This window comes from Mya arenaria, chromosome 14 (genome assembly GCF_026914265.1).
Source record: "Mya arenaria isolate MELC-2E11 chromosome 14, ASM2691426v1".
Lineage (NCBI taxonomy): Eukaryota > Metazoa > Mollusca > Bivalvia > Myida > Myidae > Mya > Mya arenaria.
This window is the reverse complement of record NC_069135.1, coordinates 58,149,868-58,175,415: the sequence shown is the minus strand read 5'-3', so window position 1 is coordinate 58,175,415 and position 25,548 is coordinate 58,149,868. Positions and strand designations below refer to the sequence as shown.

General features: G+C 35.9%; 2 protein-coding genes across 4 annotated transcripts; both read left to right on the top strand.

Moving 5' to 3' along the window:
* The first annotated feature begins 11 nt into the window (after positions 1 to 11).
* On the top strand, positions 12 to 4,224 carry LOC128216436 (uncharacterized). Its single transcript, XM_052923001.1, has 5 exons — positions 12 to 90; positions 736 to 1,024; positions 2,515 to 2,581; positions 2,710 to 2,810; positions 3,256 to 4,224. Exons 1-5 carry the CDS (start codon positions 32 to 34, stop codon positions 3,685 to 3,687), a joined length of 948 nt encoding a protein of 315 aa, XP_052778961.1. The 5' UTR covers positions 12 to 31; the 3' UTR covers positions 3,688 to 4,224.
* An 8,853-nt stretch (positions 4,225 to 13,077) lies between these two features.
* Positions 13,078 to 25,258, top strand: LOC128218434 (putative testis-specific Y-encoded-like protein 3). 3 transcript variants are annotated; one of them, XM_052926099.1, is made up of 9 exons: positions 13,078 to 13,112; positions 14,662 to 15,132; positions 15,274 to 15,411; positions 16,172 to 16,243; positions 17,798 to 17,915; positions 18,236 to 18,399; positions 18,748 to 18,883; positions 19,828 to 19,935; positions 22,489 to 25,258. In XM_052926099.1, exons 2-9 carry the CDS (start codon positions 14,662 to 14,664, stop codon positions 23,079 to 23,081), a joined length of 1,800 nt encoding a protein of 599 aa, XP_052782059.1. In that variant the 5' UTR covers positions 13,078 to 13,112; the 3' UTR covers positions 23,082 to 25,258. The 3 variants fall into 3 exon arrangements, with proteins under 3 accessions (XP_052782059.1, XP_052782060.1, XP_052782058.1); XM_052926100.1 differs by lacking the exon at positions 13,078 to 13,112 and adding an exon at positions 13,122 to 13,206; XM_052926098.1 differs by lacking the exon at positions 13,078 to 13,112 and adding an exon at positions 14,323 to 14,443.
* Positions 25,259 to 25,548: the final 290 nt, after the last annotated feature.

Sequence of the window (25,548 nt, the reverse complement as noted above, 5' to 3'; positions counted from 1 at the left end):
TGGGTACAGCAACAACCTTGACCTTGGAGAAATGTCAACTTTCTCCAGTGCATGTTTTCGACTGTTTGTAGCTCGAACTCCATGGCTAAGGTATTATTTTGATCATTAAACTGTCTCTTACAGTGACCTTTCCTATATTGGAATGACGTTTTCTTACTATATGATGACATTGTCTGTATTTCATAACAAGTGTAATTTAATCTGAATTCGGATTTACAATAATTCGGATAAAGTTTAATTAAGACAATAACTGCACAGATGCTTTTACGGAATGATCTCCTGCTTTGATGTCATCTGACCTGTGAAATATTAAGTGACATTGAACTTAAAGTATTTTTTCTTCAAATTTATAAAGGGGCCACTCCAACCAACCATCTGATCTAGCTTAAACTTACTATACAGCAGTTTACCAATGTCATAAAATCGAAAGGCCTAAAAAGCTAGTGATTTTATGCCAGATCATTTCATGATTTGTAGGAGTGAATAGAAAAAAAAGTAGGAAAGTGTACCAATAAAAAAGAGTCGGAGAGTATAATAAGTCATTCTCACAGACTGTCCCTGTGTTTTTGAACAAGCAGATTTTCTGTGCAACGACTTCCACAAGCAGCACAATTATAGAGCAGGGGAAAAATGCTGCGCTTTAAGCATACTGACTATTGCATACAATTTTTTTTGAGTGATCCATAGAAAACAGCTTAAGCAATGCACCCCAGGTACATGTGCTTTTTGTTTTAGGCATGGTTCAAGGCCACAGCGATGTTTGACTCATCGGGTCAATATCTACAGACAGAGTAGCAGTAAAGCACCACAGGCTTCCAGGGAACAGCAGGATAGTAGACTGGACCTCGACCCGGAGTATGGAACACCAGCTTCCGACCGTGGCACCCAGTTGTCCGTTTTGAGCCTGGATGTGGAAGATCGCATCTTCATCACCAAGATCAGTCCCTATGGCTTCACGCTCCACAATGGGCATCGTCTAATAGGACCGACTGTTTGTCTACCTCAACACTGCTTTGCCTGGAAGGTATGGAACAAAAACCACTGCATTAAACATGTCATGTGACTTTAGCCTAGCAATAACATTATTAAATCAGAACTCAAGTCCTTTTGTTGAATGATCTATTTTATACTGTTCAATCATAACAATGATCATCAACTCAAAAGAAAAAAGGATGAACTGTATTAACTATGTAATCACCGTACTAACTTATTATAATCCCTAAGTCCAATATCCTATATCTCCCCCCAAGTCTTTTAGTAGTTGACCTCAAAGACTAACATTATGCATTAAAATGAAAAAAATAAAAGATGGCTGACTCAAGAGTGCAAAATCATTTTAATTAAAAAAACATTCTTGCATAAGGTTGATGATCATAAATCAGAACTCAAGTCCTTTTGTTGAATGATCTATTTTATACTGTTCAATCATAACAATGATCATCATCTGAAAAGAAAAAAGGATGAACTGTATTAACTATGTAATCACCGTACTAACTTATTATAATCCCTATGTCCAATATCCTATAATTATTATCAACCGCCTTCACAGTCAAACATGTATGTCATCGAAAAATAATTTGGCAGATAAATTATTATTAATCCCGAGTGTGGTAGTCTAAGAGGAATAAACCAGCTATGTAAGAAAAAATGTTCACATAAATCAAATTACCATACATGTAAGCAGTTTATAAATTTAGGTAAAGGGTTTGGTAGGTCAACATATTATAAAGTTGGTCTGCAGTTTTCATGTGGACAGTCTTTGAAAGTTAACATATTGCCATACATATAATTTCCCTGTCAGAGCATGAACATTGTGATCTAAGTCATATTGGGTTACAGGGCTTTTTCACCAAAAATTGTGAAGAGGCCTAGTCTTTTCATTTTGGGAATTTTAAACGCTTGAAATTCTGAAAATAGGGAAATTTAAATACGTAAACGTCTCAAAATGGGAAATTCCACATGAGGATTGAAGACACCTTTTAAACACGGGTCAAGGTATCCATATGAAACTTGGAACTCATGTTACAAAAAACAGGCTCATATTTTACATGTGAGTCTACTTCTAGCTGATTTTTTGATGACCTTTTTAATATGAAATGTGTACAAACACTCCACAGAGTCAAGCTTGAAAAGTCTAAAATGTATGGCCTTCCAGTTGATTCTAAAAAAGAGAAAGAATTGAACACAATATATGGACTAATTGGTCCTCGAATAACATTTAAATTATACAGAATTGTTAACTTAAAAGATAAAAAGAATAAATTTTTATTGTAAATTTTTGAAGTAATATCTTCCTTTTTGGGAAAAATATCCGGGAGTTGTGAAAAAATCTATCTGGAAATTGAGAAAATATGCCATTTTTCCCAATTGTGAAGTAGCCTAATTTCGGCCCCTAGCAAAGAAGGTGAAAAAGCCCTGGGTTATCTGACATTGAGTGGTACTATGCTATTGCATCATTACAACATGTAGGCTTTTAACTTGGAGTGAGAGTGACAGTAGTTTTGTACATTGCAGGTAGTGGATGTGGAGGACATCACGGAGGCTTCCCTCACATTGTTTACCATGATAGAACCTAAACCAGGTGAGTTGCAGGCCTGCTTGTATAACATTAACATACTTGTTAAATTAGTGTGTGGATTAATAATTGTGTGGGTGAAAAATCATATGTCTTGTATTATTTTATTGCATTTGTTATTGTTTTCTTTTCAGACACTTTGATTATTGGGACAGGCCGTGAACGTTGTGATCTCCCTGCAAATGTTATAAAGTATCTCCGCAAACACAAGATCATCTTTGAGGTGCATTCAACAGTAAGTTGTGGGAAACAATCAAACTATTCACATTGTGATTGTTCACTTTGTTTTGTACATGAATTACAAAGTTGCGCTGAAGGTAACATCAATAATGGGCAACAAAATAAAGTATTATTTTGATAAACCCAAACCAGAACATGATAATGCTTATAGCTTATCTGTTGTTTATTTTCAAAGAAAAAGCTTAAACCGTTGCCATAACTAAAAAAATTCCAAGGTGTTCAAATAAGGGTTGACTCATAGCTCTGGGAATAGTTATTGACGAGAAATGACCCTTTTTGGCTGAAAAACACCAACAGATTAAAGTTTGCGCCCCCTTGTGGGGCTTTTTGTTATAGAGATAGTTCATCTTTTAATAGTGCATTTTTTAAAATGGTCTGTCTGTATGAAACAAATTGTTTCTTTCATCCTTGCCAACTAAGTGCATATTGTGTGTTTACAGGAGCAGGCGGTGGCAACATTTAATTTCCAGGTTATGGATCACCGGTGGGTAATGGCTGCCCTGCTTCCCCCTGATCCACCTGCCCCCTCTGCAGCCCCTGGCCAGCCCCTTCGGAAATTTGTCCATGAAAAACTTGAGTCTCAGATGGATCTGACCACAGCTCTGCCTGACAATGACACTGACCTCCTGTCCTCTTCAACTGATACAAAGGCCAGGATTGAAACCAAAACAATACCCGTCCAAGACAGCCTGGCAGAAACTGTCACTGTTTCTGCTCCATTCGAAGGTGGCCTCAGGTCCCCACTGGGGAGTGGGGGCTCCTTTGGAGACAGTTTGACAGTGGGAAGGAAGGGTGACAGCTCTAGAACAGAGGGACAGACCTCTCAAGATACAGACAATACAGGAACAAACATTCCAAGTGATAAAAGATGAAACATTTTCTGATTGTCACATCCGCTAGTATTTATTTCCTGATCATCAGAATTTGGCAGTTCCACCAAGAGTTGGATAAGCATGGGGACTCACACTCCTACTGGCTTACTGGTACTGTAGCTGACGGGCCTTATGACTTTATAGTTATAGATGCATTCAGTTATCTGGATGAGTAATACACCTGGGAGGCTATGTGTGCTATGTCTGCGGACACTACTTTAAAACTCAAAATAATAAGACCGTATACATGTACTATCAGCAGGCTTGATAATCAATATAATGTCTTGTTGTCAATGTACATGTTTTTTATAGAATTATCTTTTAGTTCCAACCTCAACTGATAGTGATGGCATTTTTGATGTTGTTTTTAATGGATTTATGCATTTCATGGTTATCATTTATATATGTGTGTGGTAATTACTGTGGGGCTGTAAAGAATGAAATGAACTAGTGATACATCTAGCCTGACCCTTGTTTGAAATTGGTAAATGTACATTAACGTGTGTTTGATAATAAATGCTGTAATGCCAAAATATATGAAGTCTGGTTCCAATGACATGCTTGAAGTAGTACACCACTGTGACCAATTTTTAGCTCCACTGGCCAAAGGCCAGAAGAACTTATGCGATGGTAATGTGAACGTAGTATGTGCGTCCGTGCGTCAGTGTGTCTGCAAACAATTGTTTGTGAACACGATACAGTCTTCAGTTTTGATTGGATCTCGATGAAACTTGTACAGTATCTAGATATCCATTAGAGCTCGGTTCCTTTCGAAAACCAGCCAGATCCGCCCATGCATGCCTAGATTATGGCCCTTGATAGTATAAAAAAATGCTATTGTGTAAACACTAGCTTGTGAACACGACACAGTCTTCAGTTTTGATTGTATCTCGATGAAACTTGTACAGTATTTAGATATCCATTAGAGCTCGGTTCTTTTCGAAAAACAGTCAGATCCGCCCATGCATGCCTAGATTATGGCCCTTGATAGTATAAAAAATGCTTTTGTGTAAACACTAGCTTGTGAACACGATACATAGCTTGTGAACACGATATAGTCTTCAGTTTTGATTGGATATCGATGAAACTTGTACAGTATTTAGATATCCATTAGAGCTCGGTTCCTTTTGAAAACCAGCTAGATCTGACCATGCATGCCTAGATTATGGGCCTTGAAAGTATTAAAAAATCAGTTTGTCTGTAAACAATTGCTTGTGAACATGATACTGTCTTCAGTTTTGATTGTATCTCGATGAAACTTGTACAGTATTTAGATTTCCATTAGAACTTGGTTCCTTTTGAAAACCAGCCAGATCTGCCCATGCATGCCTGGATTATGGGTCTTGGAAAGTATAAAAAATGCTATTTTAAGCTAAGTCTATTTTTTGCCAAGTCTACATGAGCGAAGTCTATTTTTAGCCAATTTTACATGTAAAGTCACAATTGCTTGTGAAGGTTTGTTCAAATTTTGCCCCTGGGGTCATTACTGCCCCCCCCCCCGGAAATTGTCCCGCAAGGTGCGGCAAATGCAAACGACCTCGGCGATGTTGGCGGAGAGGCCCAGGGAAGAGTTCTCTTTTCTTTGTAAGGGACAGACTCCCCCCCCCCCCCCTCCCCTTAAAATGGGAAATATTAAAAACCTTTTTGTCTGAAACCACTATGCAAATCCTTGCTATTTTGAACAAGGCTTTATTTAGTGGTCCACTACCATGGTTGTTCAAATTATGCCCCTTGGGTCAAAACTGGCACTGCCCTGAGTGTCACAATTTTCCTAGAGACTTATTTAAGAAATATTTTCAAAATCTTCTTGTTTCAAACCACAAGGCCCACACCTTTGTTATTTTTTGTGGAGCATCATATGATGCAATTGAATACATTTGAAATAATGCCCCTTGGGCAAAAGCTGGCCCCACCCCTTTTGACTTACTTATTAATTTTTAAAGCTACAGTAATGCAATTTTGACCATGTGAACAGTTTTGCAAACAAGCATTAATGTTGTCCTCGGATGTCCTTGACTTTGACCTTTGACCGACTTTTTATTTTTAAAGCTACAGAAATGAAATTTTGACGATGAGTACAGTTTTGAAAGCAAATATTTTTACCCTCAGATTACCTTTATTTGGCACACATTAAAATAGTTCATGCAACAAATCTGCTTACAACACTTCCTGTCCTCAGATGTTGAACGTGCAGCGTTTTCAGCTAATCCAAACACTAAAAGCGAACTATATATTTGTTGCCTATTACTCAAACGTACATGCTCTGGATTGAAAATGACCACAAGAGCCATGCCAGTAGAGCATAGGCCCTTTTGGGCCTCTTGTTTTATTATTATTATTATTATTTTATTTTTATTTTATTTTTTTATTATTATTTTTTTTTTTGGGGGGGGGGCATAATTTTAGGGTTGGTTGGGTCACCATAGATATACCGAACAGTTTATGTTAATCCTCAATTTTCTTGGTTAATTTAAGTTTTTTTTTATGTTCTGACATTAATAATGGTATTTCTACTTTTTAAATTAATTGTGATACATGTATGTCATTTAATGTTTTCAGTACATCTAAGTGTACGTTTTTTGGTTGTACCAGTGAATTTTAAGTGATGACATGTTGCATTTTTGCAACTCTTTCATTGAGCAATTACGATGCTAGAGAGGTTCTCTAGAGTAATCTTTAACAGGAAAAGGTTGTCAAAGCTTTTCCTAGTGATAACACAACAATGCCTGGACCTATGGTCATCAACTTAAGATGAGGCCGGGCGGGACCAGTAGATTACCCCTAATGATTTCAGGGGGCATGAGGTCAAAGGGCAAGGTCACAGTGACCTTGAATGCAAACTTTACGATTCCTGGACCTATGGTCATCAAACTTGATATGAAGGGTGGGCCTGACCAGTAGATGCCCCCTACAGATTTTAGGGGTCATCAGGTCAAAATTCAATGTCACAGTGACCTTGAATGCGAGAAGCCTGTCTGTGTGATGACTATACAATGCCTGCACCCATTGCCCTCAAACTTAACATTTAGGTTGACCAGTAGATGACCCCTATGAATTTTTGAGATCAGGGGTCAAGGTCACAACTCCGATTTGTCATTAAATTATCTGATATTGTCATTAAAATTACGTCATATTTAATTATTCTCTGATGATTAGAGGATACATGTTTATTTGCAAATATCAGTCATTATCTGAACATGATTAAAGACTTTACCTACTATTCTCACACTTTGAATGGTCATGATCTTAAAACTGCCTCAAAGGCATCCAATGTCAATGACAAATCGGCTGTAATTAAGGTCCATTCATATTTCATTCAATTGTTCAAATATTCTTGACAACATGGCGCTCAGGGGGGCATAATGTTTGACCAACATCTCTTGATCCCAATGCGCATATAATTGGACAAAATCAGATTACAGGATGGTAATTGCTGTTAATTGATGTATATAAAAAATTAAGGTCAATGGCTTAAAAATCAAGGTCATGTTGATTTTCACCTGAAAATCCGTTTCCAATCAATGATTGAAAAGTGCTCAGGCCCAGGGACTTCAAACTTTGTATACTTGTTGGTCATGAACATAACATAAACACATACTACAACGACATTGAGCTCAGTGAGTCAAATGTCAAGATGATGGTGACCTTAAGCTGAAAATCTTTTTTCAATTAATAACTTGAGAATGCAGAGGCCAAAGGATACCATACATGTAGCTTGGTAGGCAATTCGGAAATGGCCAGCATGGCACATGACCCTTATTGATTTTAACGGTTGTTGGTCAAGATCAACATTCAAATATGTTAGATTCTTAAGGCTATCTGTCGATACAGGCCAAAATACTTTGGGCTTTCTGAGCAACGAGGTCTTTCAGGGGCATTCGTCACGTTCCTGTGACAGCTCTTATTTCCAATTTGCTTAAATTGATACATTTCAAAGAAAAGTGTTTAATGTAATTTAGAAAGGTATTTGGTTGTAACAGGGAGATACATAGGTTTCAATAATATTTTAAATAAAACTGTTTCACTGAAAATACAAGCTCAAAGTCAAAGTCAAAGTCAAAGTCAAACACCGTTTATTCGCTCATACCATACACATGGCAAATGAGGTCATATACAAAACATATATACATACATGGCGGCAGATACATTGTAAATTTTTAACTACAATTTATATGATACCCAATACGAGTATCGGAGAGACATTCACATTAGGTCAGAAAACATTTTAGACAATTCTCAATGAATAAGGTTGTATCAATAGTAGAAATATTACCTTTGAATCACTAGTAAATAAGAAAAGGATTATCTTACAAGTGTGTGCCTAATTGAAAATTGATATATTTAATCGAATTTGGCGAACGAAATACTGTAAAAGAAGAGAGAGTCATACAAAAAACCCTTAATATATGAGAAAACCTATCCGAAACAAAATGATAGGAAGTCAAAGGGTTTTTTAATTCAATATTTTGTTTTCCTGACATGTTAATAATACATCACTGCTTGTTTCTAACTAACATTAACATAACGCCAATATGAGAATTTTAATGTTTTACATAATTATAATAATTTAAACTACAGCACATGTCATACATATATGTTTGTGAAAAATCTGCAAATCGACAATGATTAACATATAACTACAATACATATATTTACATATGTAATACATACATTCAAAAACTCAAAATAATGAATGGAAATTTTCAAGCAAATCACTATATATAACTATCAATTCACTATATTGTATATAGTTACTTAATTTTTGAAATAATAATATTAACAAATCTATATAGATTTATCTGTGTTTGTTTACTGCCTGTATTCATTAGTTTTTCTAATTTAAATGTATTGGGATGTCTATAAAAGTAAGGTTTTAGAAACTGTTTTCTTTCATCGTTTAAGAATTGACATTCAAACAAATAATGAAATTCGTCTCCTAGTTTGTTATTGCAGTGAGTACATAATCGTTCGTTGAGTGGTATTCTACGCCAATTGCCTATTTCAATAGGCATTCTATGATTTCTTGTTCTAAATTTGATGAATGAAAATAACTGTCTATTTGGAAATTTGGCGAGATACTTTTCAAAACCAAAGTCCTTTTTAAAAATTCTATAAAATATACTGTTGCTTGCATTTTCCATATTCGACAACCAATCATTTAAAAATAAATCGGTTAGCTTTTGCTTTACATTGTTTTTTAACCACTTGTGATTTATTACTTCTTGATTAAGCCATAGGTTATTCAGGCCACATTTGATGAAAATCGTTTTAATGAAATATATCCAGGGATATTTTTTCTTTGTTACTCTGTCATCTAATGAAAGTGTTAAGTTGTATATAACTTTATATATCATTGATGAGAGTTTTCCTTGTGTATTGTTGAATGGTGTTTGTAATCTTCCCCAAAAAACTATATTTCTTTCTTCTATATCGATTGATAAAGGTTTCATGCCTGTTTCGCCATAGACCATGTAGTTTGGTGTTGATCGTTTTAATTTGAGAACATATTTCAAGTATTTAAGTTGGACCCTTTCCAGTATGCTATTGTTACCAAATCCCCAAATTTCTGCACCATATAACAAAATAGGTTTAATTGTTTTATCAAAGAGTTCTATACGTAGGTCAACAGGTAATGATAGGCGATTTGAGTTTCTTATTAGACTATACATTGCACGTGTTGCCTGAGAAGCTATATGTTTTTTTGCAGCTAGCAAATGAACCGGTTCTACTAAAATAAATCCCGAGATACTTGTATTCGTTTACTACTTCTAAGTTGTTATTTTTGAATTTAAAATCATAGGGCCGTTGTCGACCTTTACCAAAAACAACTATATTTGATTTTGTGGTGTTGACTGTTAGTTTCCATAGATCACAATAATTGGAATATGTATTAATAGCATTTTGTAGTCCTATTTCTGTCTCTGACATGATTATTGTATCATCAGCGTATAATAAAATAAATAGTTTAAGGAACATATGCATATTGTCATTATGAGCAGGATCTTGAATATCAACACCGTCATTCATTATATTTTGGGTAAAATAGGAGTGCAAATCATTTAAAAACAGCGAAAAAAGGAGCGGGGATAGATTTTCGCCTTGGCGGACGCCAATATTACTTGGAAAGAAGTGTGAATATTCTGAATCTTTCGTAACACACGATTTTATGTTGTTATATATGTTCTGTATAAGTTGCAGACATTTTCCATTAATATTTGTCTTAATTAGTTTTTGCCATAAGCCTGATCGCCATACCGTGTCAAATGCTTGCTTTAAGTCTATAAATGCACAAAATAGTTTCTTTTTTCGGTTATTCAAATACTGTATTAAATGGTTAAGTATAAACATGTTGTCCGTTGTTGAATATCCTTTTCTGAAACCAGCTTGACTGCCATCAATAAGGTTATTGGATTCAACGTATTTATCGAGGCGATTATTTATCATACAAGTAAACAATTTACCAAGGCAACTTAATAATGTAATTGGTCTATAATTTTCCGGACGGCTAGGATCACCTTTATTTTTATAGATAGGGTTAATAACACCGGTTGTCCAACACTGTGGGACAACTCCTTTGTCTAAGATTAAATTGAATAAAATTACATATATATCTTTGAATATATTAAACGTACTTTTTATATGCTCATTTTTAACATGATCGATGCCACACGCCTTATTGTTTTTGAGTGTTTTTACTGCTTTTTCAATCTCTTCGACGGTTATTCTTGCATTAATTTCTTCGTTAATGTCATTATTGTGTTCGTTTTCTATATCAGCTATTTCTACATCTGGAGAAAAATTAACTTCTTTAAAGAAATTGTGCAAATCGTCTAAGCTAGCTTCATTTTTACTTATTTTTTTATTACTTAAGCACTTCCAGCATTTACGCGGGTCTTTGATTTTTAAGTTTCGTAAGTTATTAATATTTTTGTTTTTATCTTTATTTTTGAATGTATTCATCGTTGATTTATATAATTTGCTTTTACATTTTAGATTTTCCTTATTCTGTATATTTTTACGAAGTTTGTACATATTTTTAGCCCGGTGTAAGTCTCTGCGTGCTTGTTTACATTTTGTTCCGAACCATTTTGGCAAGATATTATGTTCATGATCTTTCAATTTATTACATTTACTGGAATTTGTAAGACCAAATGAACTTTCGCACGAATTTTTGAATACATTATTTAATGAGTCGACAATGTTATCTGCGATTTCTTGAGTAAAAATATTTGATTCGGAGCATGTTTTGAGACGTTCGTGGATAGACGATACTTTTTGTTGATCAATACTTTCAATGAATCTATTACTTTTTGCATTATTCCATAAGATCAGTTTATCTCCCTTGTTGAAAATGTTTTGCATGTTATCCTGCATTTCGAAGTTGTATGTCAAACTGACAGAGTTGTGTGCATCGGATAAAATTGGGCAAAAAGCATTTACTTTAAGACAGTTTATATACTTAAATAAGCTTGATGTACATATAAAATAATCAACTGTACTAACGCCTTTACAGGTGAGGTTTCCTATCATATCACCATGTGTTCGTCCATTCAAAATATAAAGATTATTTAGCTGAAGGAATTCGATAAGCCTACTTCCATAATTATTACTGGATTTGTCACTATTATTGCGTTTAATAAATACATTTTTCGAGTTTTCAAACTTACTAAGTTCACATAGAAACTCATCGTAAACTGCTTCAAAGTGTTGCCTTTCAGCAAATTCTTTATCTACAAAAGTTAAATCATCAAAACACTTAGTTCTGGCATTAAAATCTCCGAACAAGCAAGTATACTTGTATTGGTGAGAAAGCGTCTCAAGATCGCTCTGTAAATTTGAAAAAGGGTCCTCTATTGAATATAACGAATTTTCAGGTGCTAAATATACTACACCACATAAAATATCTGTATCTGTCTTTACTAGTTCTTTACTTATGGAAAACCATATTACTAACTTACTATCAGTGTTTATAATCGTTATATATCTAGATATATTACTTTTAACTAAAACCGCAATACCGCCTGACTTGCGCGAATTAGTAACAATAGATTTTCTATTTTTAGTGAATATATCGTACCCTTTCATTGCTATGGAATCAAGATCATCAATGTGCGTTTCTTGGAGCCCAACAATGTCATATTGGTTTACTAAATCAATGAATTCGGGTCAATGCAGCTTGGATTTAAAACCCGCTTACATTTAGAGACAGAACATGTAAATTTCTTATAGTGGTGTTTGCATGTACGCTATTTATATCTATATTTTCACCAACACTTAAATATTCTGAGGAAGCACTGTAATTGTTAGCACTTTTATCAAACGGTAACCTATTTGTTGAAAGATTTTCAGTTTCATGGAACTTACTGTTTTTATACATGTCGACTAGAAAATTCGTATTATATTGATATCGATTAACACCCAGATCGCTACTTAAACAACTAGTATTTTCATTTTCATAATACAAACAATCATTATTCATGTAAGCATCAACTAGAAAATTCAAATTGTAGCGATTAACATATACATCGCTAAGCAGGTTATCCACCATTATATAAGATAAATAATTATTACGCAAGTACCAATCAACTAAAAAATTCATGTTATATGGATTAACATACAATTCGTCAGCATTAACACAATAACTTACACGATCAAAAGTCTCATATTCATAGCAATATTCATTTTCAAAAACATCTAATTTTGATTGATGCAATTACAAAACTATTTTGAATTTCGGTATCGCTAGTAAGTGGAATACATTCAGAATTGTTAGGGTATGAATTGCGTGCAGGAAAATAATCCCCTACAGCTATATAGGCTTTACAATGGTTATATAAATCATCAGTGTTTGGATAAGGCCAATTATACACAAGATCACTGTTGCTACTTAAGGAGTTATAGATCAACAATGACTCTCCTTGCCTGTCCTAGTTTCGGAGTCCGTCTACAGCGGGTTGAGGTTCGGCGGGGGGGTCGACAACCAGTTCGATGGCGGCACTGTGGTCCACGTCGGTGATCTCTTCGGTCACTGTCGGGAGTGTAGGGGAGCCAGCGTCATCGATGCGTTTTGGGGCGGTTTCAAGCTCGAGGGGTGACACAGCCTTTCGTTTATTGTCAGTCAGTATGGTTCGGTTAGGGGTATCAGCGACAAGCCCTGCAAAGCGATTCGGAGTTTCAAACCCTGCTCGGTTGTCACATGGATGGTGGGTTTGGGATTGTGTTTGTTCCGAGAAGTAGTTCGGTGGGGTTGGCGGCCTTGGTCTAAGCTAAATGTGACTTCGTTTGACCGTTTGGAGAAGTCACGATCAGATAAAACGTTTTGACTATATATTTTATAACCATTGATTTTATTGGTTCGCTCTATTGCGCGTTTAACCAATGATAAAGGCTAAAACATTTACGATTGACACAGTCTGGGAAAAAATGTAAACAATTTGTACTTTCTTTAATCTATGACATATTTAAGTATTATTTATCTTATCAGAAGAAAACTATAGAGTTTGAATTCGATTTATATTCGTATGTTTATAGTTACATCCAACTTTTTGTACAGATAAGACTTCAAAATAATGAAGTCATACAATTTCGAGTCACACTTGTTTTGTCTTTTAATCTTGCTACCCACATTTGCTTAATAATCACATAATAAAGATAGGTTAGGACGTTCTTATGTGGTTTTTGTTATATTTTCAGTCTTAAACCAAAGTCAAAATTAAAGCGAGGTTTATCAATGTCTTTTACAAAATTTCCCATTCGGACCAATTTCTTAAGAAAAAAATAATGGTTTTCCCAAATTTGTAGACAAAAATCCAAACTAAACCCCCGAAGAAGTATAACAAGTATGATTCCGAGAATAAACAAAAAAACACACTGAATGTCAGCTCTCGACGCTCTGGGATTTTATTGTCAGTTTTAATATAATACACTATACGTCATGTATGCAAGAATCAAACCAAAATCCAACAACTTTGATTCCTAAAATCAGACATATGAAATAAGTAAAATCTACCACATTTGGTACCCCTCTACTGAAAAAAAACTAACAAAATAAAACATTTTATGTCTAGTGAGCATACAATTGACACAAATTGAATGCATATGTCTAGTCACACATTGCTTGAGGTCAGAGATTAACACCATGCCAGGGCTGCAATGATCCTGCCAATAAGCATAATCAGCTATTATCTGCCTATTGTATTCATACTGTTGATAAAGGTTGACAATCAATTGGTGATTGTTACATGGTAAGAAATATTGGCCCTAATAACATGCAGATACAAAATTGCCATTTATGCAGACTTTCTTAGTAATAGTGGTTTCATTAGCAAATTGATATCAATATACATCCCAGAAGACTGAGACGTCCCTACCTCTTACTTCATCACTTCCCTAAATTAGAGGTTAACAATCATTGGGGAAAGGCATGTGCTTGTAGTTTATTTGTACATACATGTATTAATAATTAAATAATCTATTGAAGTGGATGGTATTTAGAGGAAAGTCATCAATTACTGTGACAGTTCTTGTTACAAAAAAGCGGTAGATTTCTAATTGAAATTGGTAGAGGGGCAGGAGGGTCTCCAAAGTGGTAGTTTTGTCCTACCACTGTAAGAATTCACATGTTTTCAAATTTCCAGGATATTTTCCCCAGATTGGCTAAAAAGAACCTGTTACATCATGTTACACCAATTAATTTAGAATGACTTGTAGAGTTTTCAAACTTGGTACGCACTTTGGTGACCCCTATTGATTTCAGGTAAGTAGGTCAAGGTCAATAGGCGCACCCAACAGACAATACATCCAATTTGCAGAATTCTAGATATAAATCAACAAATGGTTACCATTTGTGAATGCCTCAAGTGTTTTCTTTTGATTTAACTATTAATTAAATGTATTTAATTATTTTTACATGAGTCAATTCAAGTTGTAGATAACTATATCATCTGAATCCAAATTGATGATGTTATTATTCAGATGGCTGACACAAGTCTAAATGAGGGTTCACCACCAAGCAAAATGCCAAGACTTGATGCTGCTGATGACACAGCAGGCATGTCAGGGGACACTTCAACCATGTCAGAGGACACTGCAGTGAAGTCAGGGGACACCTCAACCATGTCAGCAGACACTGCAGTGAAGTCAGGGGACACTTCAGCCATGTCAGGGGACGCTGCAGTGAAGTCAGGGGACACTTCAGCCATGTCAGGGGACGCTGCAGTGAAGGCAGGGGACACTTCAGCCATGTCGGGGGACGCTACATTTATGTTAGAGGACACTGTAGCTGTGATGGGGGACAGTTCAGCCATGTCAGGGGAGACTGCAGGTACCTCGGAGGATACATCAACTGCCGACTTGGACAACTCTGTCATTGTGATGGGGGAGGAGCCAGGAGTTTTAGGGACTGTGTCCGTACAGAGAGCTTTGGATGGAATCGAAGATTGTCAGGTAATTGTTAATTTTTTTCCTCTAATATTGAACTATCTTGCAGCATCTTAAGATTTCTATAACAAATTAGGCATAAAAGAACCTTATCATTCTCATGTGCTGATATATATGTATCCATTAAAATCCATTGTTCCACAATAGTGCAGGATTGAAGAATTGAATGACAAGGCTACAGAGGAGATTCTCGCTGTGGAAACAAAGTATGTGAAACTTCGTCGGCCACACTTTGAGCGCAGGAATGAGCTTATAGCTGGCATTGACAGCTTCTGGGTCACTGCAGTATCCTTCCTTGTTTGTTAAAACTAGTAAAAGCTTCTAAAATCCATAACATAATTTTCTAGTGAAGCCAAACTTCCGAATCCTTCGGCATTGTTTGAATTAAAAATAAATGTAATTATACCCCAGAAAGGCGGCTTACCGGTATATCTGCTGGAAAACCTGATTCATTACCTTTCAGTTATATAACTATTTTCCTCTTTGATATTTTGTTTAAACATAAGTTGTTTTACAATGTAAGAATGGGCCATTTCAAACTTAGCACCAACATCTCGGTCGTTCGAAAACCGGTGATCAGTCGAGGTCGAAGCTTACTCCCGACCATTATTTTTTTTATTTTTTTGATAAAATATACTGATGCTGGATCGAAACCTTAATACTTTGAGGAGTCAAGCACCATTGACGGTCCCAAAAATACAAATCATGTGGAAAACCTTATGATTACAGTTTACTTTCAGGTCATAATTATACACATTTTCCAGAAAGGATGTTCTAAAATAAACAATTAATTGGCAGGTGTTAAAATATTTGCAAGTTGTAAAAGTTGCAATGACAGATGAATTGGAATTTGAAAAGGTGTATATTCATTGTAGTGCGTAGTGGTTCTGTCTGCATTGAAAAATGCAAAGCGATTTTTAAATAACTTGGCTGTCTTGCATTTTATTGAGTTAACTTGAAAACAAAGGTATATTATTTGCAATTTCATGTATAGTTGTTTTTTGTATTAAATTCTACTACTGGTATTTTCCTTGACCGTGGTGAGATCCTGAACCACCCCAGCCTAGCAAACCTGGTGGATGAAGATGAGGAGGATTGCCTCAACTACCTCACACAGGTAATTCATAGTACACACATTTCAGAACTTCACACAGGTAACTCACATATCAAAACTCACAGGTTACTCTTACATCAATAAATCACACTGGTAACTCCTATATCAATACAGGGTTCCCGCTGGCGATCGCCATTGTCGCCATTTGCGACAAAATCGCAAAAAGTGGCGACAACTTTTCAAATTTGGCGAATTTATTAAATAAATCTCAAAGGTAACTCATATTTCAATTCCTTTGCACAGGTGAGTCACATATCAAAACCTCACACAGGTAATTCACATAACAATTTGCACAGGTGAGTCATATATCAATACCTCGCATAGGTAATCCACATAACAATTTGCTCAGGTACCGTAAGTCATATATCAATACCTCGCACTGGTAATTCAAATAAAAAATCACACAGGTAACTCATATCAATACCTCACAACAGAAACTTACATATCCATACCACGCACAGTTACCTCACATATCAAAACTTAAAACAGGTACCGGTAACTAAAATATAAATATATTACAAACATAACTCATACAGTAAAACTGCGGTCATTTAAACAGGCGATTGCTTGAAAATACGCCATTTGAGGTCGAAGCTTAGTCCAGACCATTATTCCTTCTTTTTTCATATAAAATATACTGACGCTGGATGGCAGTTAACATTTGACCGATTATAATGAATAAGGGCATTTGAAAAGATAATTGTGAAAAGTTTATGACAAGAATTTTATCATATTCTTATGTTGTTTGTTTAGAAAATGTTTTTTTATAAGAATGCTTATTATTCAGTAATTGGTTTTTCTTTAAGATTTTCACATTTGGTATACGACAGCGTTTGAACATATGAAGGAATTCTACAACGCAATACATAATCAGTGCCAAAGTAAACTTATGACTACAAACTCTGAAAATACATTGTAAGTCATTTCATAACAGACTTAAATGGAACACAGGTTACGCAAGTGACTCACATTCCTAACAGTGAAGCATCACAAACCTTACATGTTACACAGGAACCAAACACCTAACACAGGTACGACACATCGTACATAGAGTCATAGATACCTCACGCCCCAGTGCCATGACGCCATCTACATTACACAAAGACCTTATTTATCACAAACTGGATGACATTAAATGTAACAGTGTAGCATCACAAACCTTACATGTTACACAGGAACCAAACACCTAACACATGTACGATACATCTTACATAGAGTCATAGATACCTCAAGCCCCAGTGCACTATACAATGACCTTATATATCACCAACTGGATGACATTTAATGTTACAGTGTATGGGAACACTTGTGTATAACAGTTCAGACTGGTTACTTGATCTTCACCCAAGTTTCTAGGACGACTTTGCAAATACAGACTGGGATATTGATCTTCACACGATCACCTGGGAAAATTTGGCTACACTCCAGCTTTATTATGTACTAGCGTTTACTGAACTAGTTAATATTACCTTGAGTATAAAGTGTATGTTTGGCAGTTTACAACTGATGGTAGTCACAGATGTATTGAATGAAATTGTTAAATAACCATGTCTTCAGGTGGACATTGAGGAGTTTGCAGACCTGCGTGCAGGGTTTGCCATTCACTTCCATTTCAAGAGTAACCCATACTTCACTAATGACGTGCTCACAAAGTCCTTCTTTCACACTTCCACAGGTGAGATACACATGTTCCAAGTACATAATTTTATATATAGGGGCATGTTTAAAACCTAGAATATCTTTGGTAGTCATTTGCATTTTTTAGGTGTGAAATCTTTTGTAAGAATTGAAATCTCAGGACGAGTACATTTCTTTGCCAAATTTGCAAACATATTGCGAGATTTTGATGTCTTGTTGAGGTAGTAGAGTAGATTGGTGGGAACTAGAATAAAATGAACAGCATATAAGTACATTTTATAATGAAATAGTAAATTGAGAATGTTGAAATTTAAATACAAAGATACCAATTCTAGTTTTTGTTATTTCACACACCAGGTGGTCAGCCGCGGTCCCGGTGTTCGGAGATCCGTTGGAAGCGTGAGAAGTCTCGTATCAACCGACTCCAGCTGTCCACTAGCAGAGCGGCCAAGTCCGGGCGTCGCTGCTTCTTCTCCTGGTACCTGCAATACACTGACCCAGCCCGGGACCGCATTGTCAAGGTCAGCAGTAATAATTATGATATCTGTCCGAGCCTAGGGCACATACAGAAGCTCAAATCAATTAAAGTTATGATAAATAACAATTGGCTTTGAGGCAGTTATTACTAATGAAGTTACAGCTGATTGAATGTGAGGCTTCAAATGCAATTACTTATATTAAAAAATAAATTCTTTTTAGGAATTGATTAACATATTTAAGTGGAATAAATTGTAGAATGAGAAAAGAAGGAAGAAGAAATAGTAAGAGAAGCAGGGTTTGGGTAATGGATAATCCAGATTTGATAATTTCTTTATCTTTATCCATGAAAGTATGGTCACAGATAAATCTAACCTTTCTCCTGGCTGTAGATGTTGAAGGAGGAGATTTGGGTGAACCCGCTGAAGTATTACCTGGCCGGGGAGGAGAACGGGATCACAGGGACCAGCGATGATGACGAAGACTCTGTGGTGATTGTTGGGGACGACAGTGATGAGAGTGACGGAGGTGAGGAATACAGCAAGAGGAGTAATATCTGCTGGTTGAATTGACATAACTTACACTTAATTTGGTTTCAAGTTGATCCATGCTTTAAAAAAAAGGTATTGTTATAGCCATGATGAAATGTGTCATGCAAAAAACATTAACCATGCCTTCCTTAAACCATCCAAGATATTCACATGAACCTTAGTACTTGTTACCAGTAACAATGCTGTTGTGGATCTTTTTAGGCCATACCAAATTTATTTTCTATGTTTAATGTCCTTAAGCAGATAAGTTTTCGGACTATGGATGGTAAAAAAGTAATGATTGAATTAAAATTAAACGAAGCAGCAGATAAGGATGAACAATAGAATAAACAGAGGTTGTCTGATGTAGACCTGGATATATATATATGACCTAATAATTTGTGGTAAACTCTGCATAGATCTTTTTTGTGGTATGAAGGCTCATTTTTACCTTGCAAATTCTCAAAAAAACCAAACATTGCGGGGTTTAAAACGTATGATATTTAATAAATTTAAATAATGTGAAGATGAAAACTACCATTTCTCTTTCACCAATTAATTAAGAAATATTAAATGAAAAATAGTTACAGATTTTAAAAAAGTGTCATTTTTTGCATGATTTTTTTGCCTATGTTTAGCATTACAAAGTATGTGTATTAAATATTTTTGATGGTAAGATGTGCTGCTAGATTCATTTTTATTCTTGAAAAATGGAAAGAAAAGAAAACCAGCATTTCTCATTATTGCAACTTGTTAAGTGAAATAGAACACATAGTGTATATATTTTCTTTATTTTCGGGTCATATATTATCATAACATAGATTCAATACTGTTTTCTTATTTTTGGTGATTTATGGGGCTGAAAAATTAGTCTTCATTATTTCTACACTTATATACACAAGTCAGTACTTGAGTTATATGTATGAATGTGCTTGTCTGCAGACTCTGTATATGAGGTCGAAGGTGGGGTGGAATCGGGATCAGAGGGGCCATCCGGGTCCAACATGGAGGACACTGTTGAATCTATTCAGGTTGACGATGACACAGATGGTACGTATTGAGAGTTGAACTACTCTATATGATCATAAGTGACACTCTTCTTCGAAATCATTACTCATGTATAACAAACAAAAATTTTGAGTGAAAAACATTCAACTACTAAATAATGCATTTATGGAAAATATTAATTACTGATAACAAGATTGTAACTGTGTTATAAATAGCTGGAAAAAAATTAAAAATTGATGATTGGCGAGTGCTAAAAGATTTAGTGTGATCTACTATTGTCTCATAAGGTAGAAATAGCGTGTTTTCTGCATCTTTCTTTCAAATTAAACTCAGTATCCTTCACAAGAACCATTGTTTCGACATTTATTCATCCTTTTTGGTATATTAAAACAATTGTTTTAATGGTGGAAAATCTCATTTGGGAGTAAGAGTGCATCTTTAATATAAATACCTCACTATAATAATTAAGATTAATTAATTAAGATTAACCTTGTTCGAGTTTGTAAAATCAATTTTAAATTTGTAATATGGCTGAATGAAACAAGGTAGTTGAGCTGGATATTTTTCATGAAATTGGTTCCTGAACTATATTTTCAACTTACATGCTGGGCTAATATCAAATTCACACCAATAATTTCAACCTTTGTCACAGACCTTTAGTTTTCAGAATATTAGCTCATCTGATCTGTATGCTAACCTTAACCTTTGGTGTCATGGTCATTGGCAGCATCATCTTGCAAAACCGTAATGCCTTGGCCATAAATCTGATAACTATTCAAGACATTTCAATAAAACTTCGTACACTTCGAAGAAGTGAAACAACACATGTGTTGACTCCATGGCACATTTGTCATCCTATGAAGTTATCTATTCATGTCAGACTAAATGCATAAAACTTCTGAAGCAAGGTATTATTAATTTATTAAGGGTCGTATAGAGAGAATAATTGTGTGTTTCAGTATAACATGAACTTTTCTTTTCATGCTTGTTATTCATTAAAAATGATATTTAATTGATTTATATTTGCAAAACAGCGCCAAATATAAACTACCCGGTACACTCGTGACATCTTTCTGCATTTTTATGCCCCCTTTTGAAAAAAGTGGGGTATATTGTTTTGCACATGTCGGTCGGTCGGTCGGTCTGTCTGTCTGTCGGTCGGTCGGTCGGAATACCAAATGGTTTCCGATCAATAACTTGAGAACGCTTTGACCGAGGGACCTCATACTTGGTATGTGTATTGGTCATCACCAGCAGATGAACCCTATTGATTTTGAGGTCAGTGGGTCAAAGGTCAAGGTCAGTGTGACCTTTACATGAAAAACGGTTTCCGATCAATAACTTGAGAACGCTTTGACCCAGGAACCTCATACTTGGTAGGTGTATTGGTCATGACCAGCAGATGAACCCTATTGATTTTGAGGTCAGTGGGTCAAAGGTCAAGGTCAGTGTGACCTTAACATGAAAAACGGTTTCCGATCAATAACTTGAGAACGCTTTGACCCAGGGACCTCATACTAGGTAGGCTTATTGGTCATGACCAGCAGATGAACCCTATTGATTTTGAGGTCAGTGGGTCAAAGGTCAAGGTCAGTGTGACCTTTACATGAAAAACGGTTTCCGATCAATAACTTGAGAACGCTTTGACCCAGGAACCTCATACTTGGTAGGTGTATTGGTCATGACCAGCAGATGAACCCTATTGATTTTGAGGTCAAAGGTCAAGGTCAGTGTGACCTTAACATGAAAAACGGTTTCCGATCAATAACTTGAGAACGCTTTGACCCAGGGACCTCATACTAGGTAGGCTTATTGGTCATGACCAGCAGATGAACCCTATTGATTTTGAGGTCAGTGGGTCAAAGGTCAAGGTCAGTGTGACTGTAAGCTGAAAAAAGGTTTTCTGATTGTCCATATTTTATTTTCTTATATAGTAGACAGTAGAAATTTATATGTCACTAAATGCATGAGTTGAAGTATCAGTTTTCAGTGAACATCTAGTTTAATTATGCCCCCCTTCGAAGCAGAGGGGTTATATAATTGCTTTGCACATGTCGGTCGGTCTGTTGGAAGACCAAAGCTTGTCCGAGTGATAACTCAACAATTCCCGGACCTATGGTCATCAAACTTGACATGAAGATTAGGTATGACCAGTAGATGACCTGCCTCATATGCATCCAATGACAAATCAGCTGTCATTTCAGTCCATGCATATTTCATTCAATTGTCCAAATATTTCTGGCAACTTGGCGCTCAGGGGGCATAATGTTTGACAAACATCTCTTGTTGTTTCTATTTTTGTTTCTAACAGCTTGATGGACAAAAAAGACACCAACATTGAAATTATATTTTGATAAACCACCAAAAAGCATGAAAGTACGTGTTTAAATAATAATTTATGTGATCACCCTGTATTGAATTGCTGGCTATTCATTTGAGGAGTTGCCACCTGATGGTTATCGGTAACTCTAAGATGCAATTTTATACCTTATGAGTGGCTCAATATGAGACATTAATGAGGATTACAATAAATAGCCTTAATTTTGCAATTTTTTGTGCCAAACATGCGGATTATTTCTAGTTTCACACTTGTAGATTCTGACTCGGACGCTGTTCAGGTGTTGGACAGCGAGAGCGAGCCGGAGGTGCATGAGATCTCGCCCGTGAAACCTGGGGCAGCCAAACTATCACCATCCAAGCCCGGGCCAGCCAAGCCAGCACCTTCCAAGCCAGGTCCCTGGTCCCGTGGAAAAGTGTCAGCAAAGAAACCCTCAGAACTTGACTCCATCAACTCAGTGGTAGCTGCAGCAATGCTGGACTTTGCCCAGGTCGGCCAGGTTGGTGATAGGGCAGGGGACACAGAGGGCCCCAGTCATGATACTGAGGGGGTCACTGTCCCTGGGGCGGAAGCAGATATACAGGGGATCACACCAGTACAACAGGAGAAAGGGTCGGACATTGCTGCTAAAGGTGTGGAAAACAACAAAGATAAACAACAGGTGAATATTGTCGATAAAGATGCTGCAAGTGATGGCTCAAAGGAGGGTGTGAATAAAGTTTCAGAAAAGTCAGACATTGGCGGCTCATTAGAAACAAACAATGGCCCTGGGGATGATGCTGGGAAGGGTGGGGGGACAAGAAATGGCCAAGTTGAAGGGAACCTAGGCACAGGGAAGGGTGTGGACTGAGCCAAGCCAAGTACAGCATGCTGCGAGAAATGATGAAGATATGTATAACACTGGTCCGAGTAAAGAGGAGGAACATTGAATGACTTTCAAACAACCACTTTAAAGATATATCTGGATTTGGAAAGTGAACCACTGTTATTGTGAACAGAAGAATGAGTGGTTTTATAGTTTACAGTTTGGAGATGGAGTAAAGTGAACTGTTCCAACCCTTTTCTTTAGAAATACTTCACTTCAAGAAAACTTCTTGCTTTTAAAACAAAGCAAAGCAGCATTTGCTTTAATAGGGTTACATTTTAGTGTACTTGTTGTCTATGAAATGTCACTGTCTATAAGCATATGCTGTCTAAAATGTTTTATATCAGCAATAGTTCCCAACTTGGTCACCCATCTTTCCACTGGTTTACACAAAATGACTACAAAGATGTTAACCGCATCAAGGAAGTTTGCATATTCTAACATGTGTATGTTAGTGAGTCTATGTTGAACTTAAAGGCAGCTAAAATTGTATCATTTACATTCAGACACACTGTCATATGTCAGGATATTTCAACAATATTTTTATACCCCAAGATTTCTTGGCTTTATAGAGGAGTTGCATCCGTCATGTCCCGCCCCTGAAAAACCTTTAGTAGTATTACCTCTACAAACATGAAACTCCATAGCAATGTTGCTCAGTATGAGCTGCTGTGTACCTGCCATTTCCTTCACTGTCCACTCTGTCTTACAAAAGTCGAAGCCCTCGAACTCTTAAAAAATTATTATTTTTTGTAACGCATACAGTGGCAAAAGAATTATGCATACATTCATTAAAGTTATTAGAAATGTTTTTAGCAAGGGCTGTTATGCACCTGCTATTTCTTTCATATTCCCTTGCTTAATTGCACAACTCAACATTTAATCATTTCTGTGTTCTGGCAGCGTCTTGTGGGTATTCATCACAACTGTGATAGCTCTAGTTACAGTTTGTTTATCATTTCATGTTGTACATATGCTTTTAAACTATGCATGTTGTTACTATTTATTTTGATGACATTACAAATTTTAAACCATGATGATTTAAAATGAAATGTACTTTTCAATATTGTGGTCAGATGAAATTACAACTATTTAGAAAACATTTCTATTTTATTGTAATCATTTTCATTTTATTTGTTATCAATTATCACATCAGTATCCTTTTTATTTAGTCAGTTGATGATAACATCAAAAGGTCCATAAAACTTGGAACCTAGCCTGAATTGTAAATTACCCTGCTGTTGTACCTAGCCTGCCAAAATTAACTTGGTACATAGCCTGCAAAAAGTAACTTGGTACATAGCTTGCCTAAACTCTGTACTTAAACTAAATCTTAGTACCTTCCCAGCTTGAACTTGTTTCCTTGCCTGGGCCTTTCGGGCAGACTTGGGACCAAATTTGAAAATGCCTGTACAAACTTGGATACTCGTGTTTAAGTAAAACGAGAAAAATATCACAGCATTGAAAGCCCATAAATAGTACCGGTAGGTCACAAGCAACATTTCCTTTGAAAAACATTGAAGCTTTTGTCATCTTTCTAACCTCACCTCAAGGCAATGTGGGTAAATGGCCATTATCTACAATCAACGGTTGGCCTCCTACTAGTTTTCTGGCCCTAGTTTCTCGATACTTTGTAATTCCATTATAACAGGATTTAGGTAAGCTCACTATTTTTTCTTTGTCTTTAATTGGTGTAATATTTTTTTTTTCAAGAGTTATTAGATTTTAAATATGAATTACATTTATGATTATCACAATAACCATATTATATTTACCTAAAGTATGTTTTTTGTCTAATTGAAATAAGCTACTTAAGACTGTTAAGCTTAAGAAGTTTCGAGAAATTGGGCCTTGGATAATGTGCAATACCTGTTCATATTAGGCTAACTGTGACTAAGAATTTACAGTGGCCTTGACCCTTTTATTTCTGAATTGACGGAGAGTTCATCTTCATAACTGGTCCACAACCTACACCCTTGTACCTTCTTTCATGATTCTGGTCAAACTGCACTGAATTGCTTTTGATCTAATCATAAGGCCAAGTGTCCCTATTATTTTAAAGTTGGTGTAATAAAAATGTGTGTAAATACTAAAAAAATGTATCATTATTTAAATCTTGTTCATTTTTCTTGAGTTATTTCTTGAAAAATAAAACATCAACCTCAAAATTGTACTCCCCCCCCCCCCCCCCCGGTAGTTTAAGGACCATATGATAACTCAGTTCTATATTGATTGAAAATATCATTATGACCTTGACCTACTGACCTCCGTATCAATAGGATTCATCTACTGATCATAATCAATACTCCTCTACTTTAAGGACTGTAGGATCAAGTGTCTTGGATTGATTAAAGGAAAAGATAAAGGTCACCTTGACCTTCCACCTCAGGGGTCAACTTTTTTTTCATGAACAAATATTTTTTCCAAGTTAACTGACTGTAGGAACAAAAGT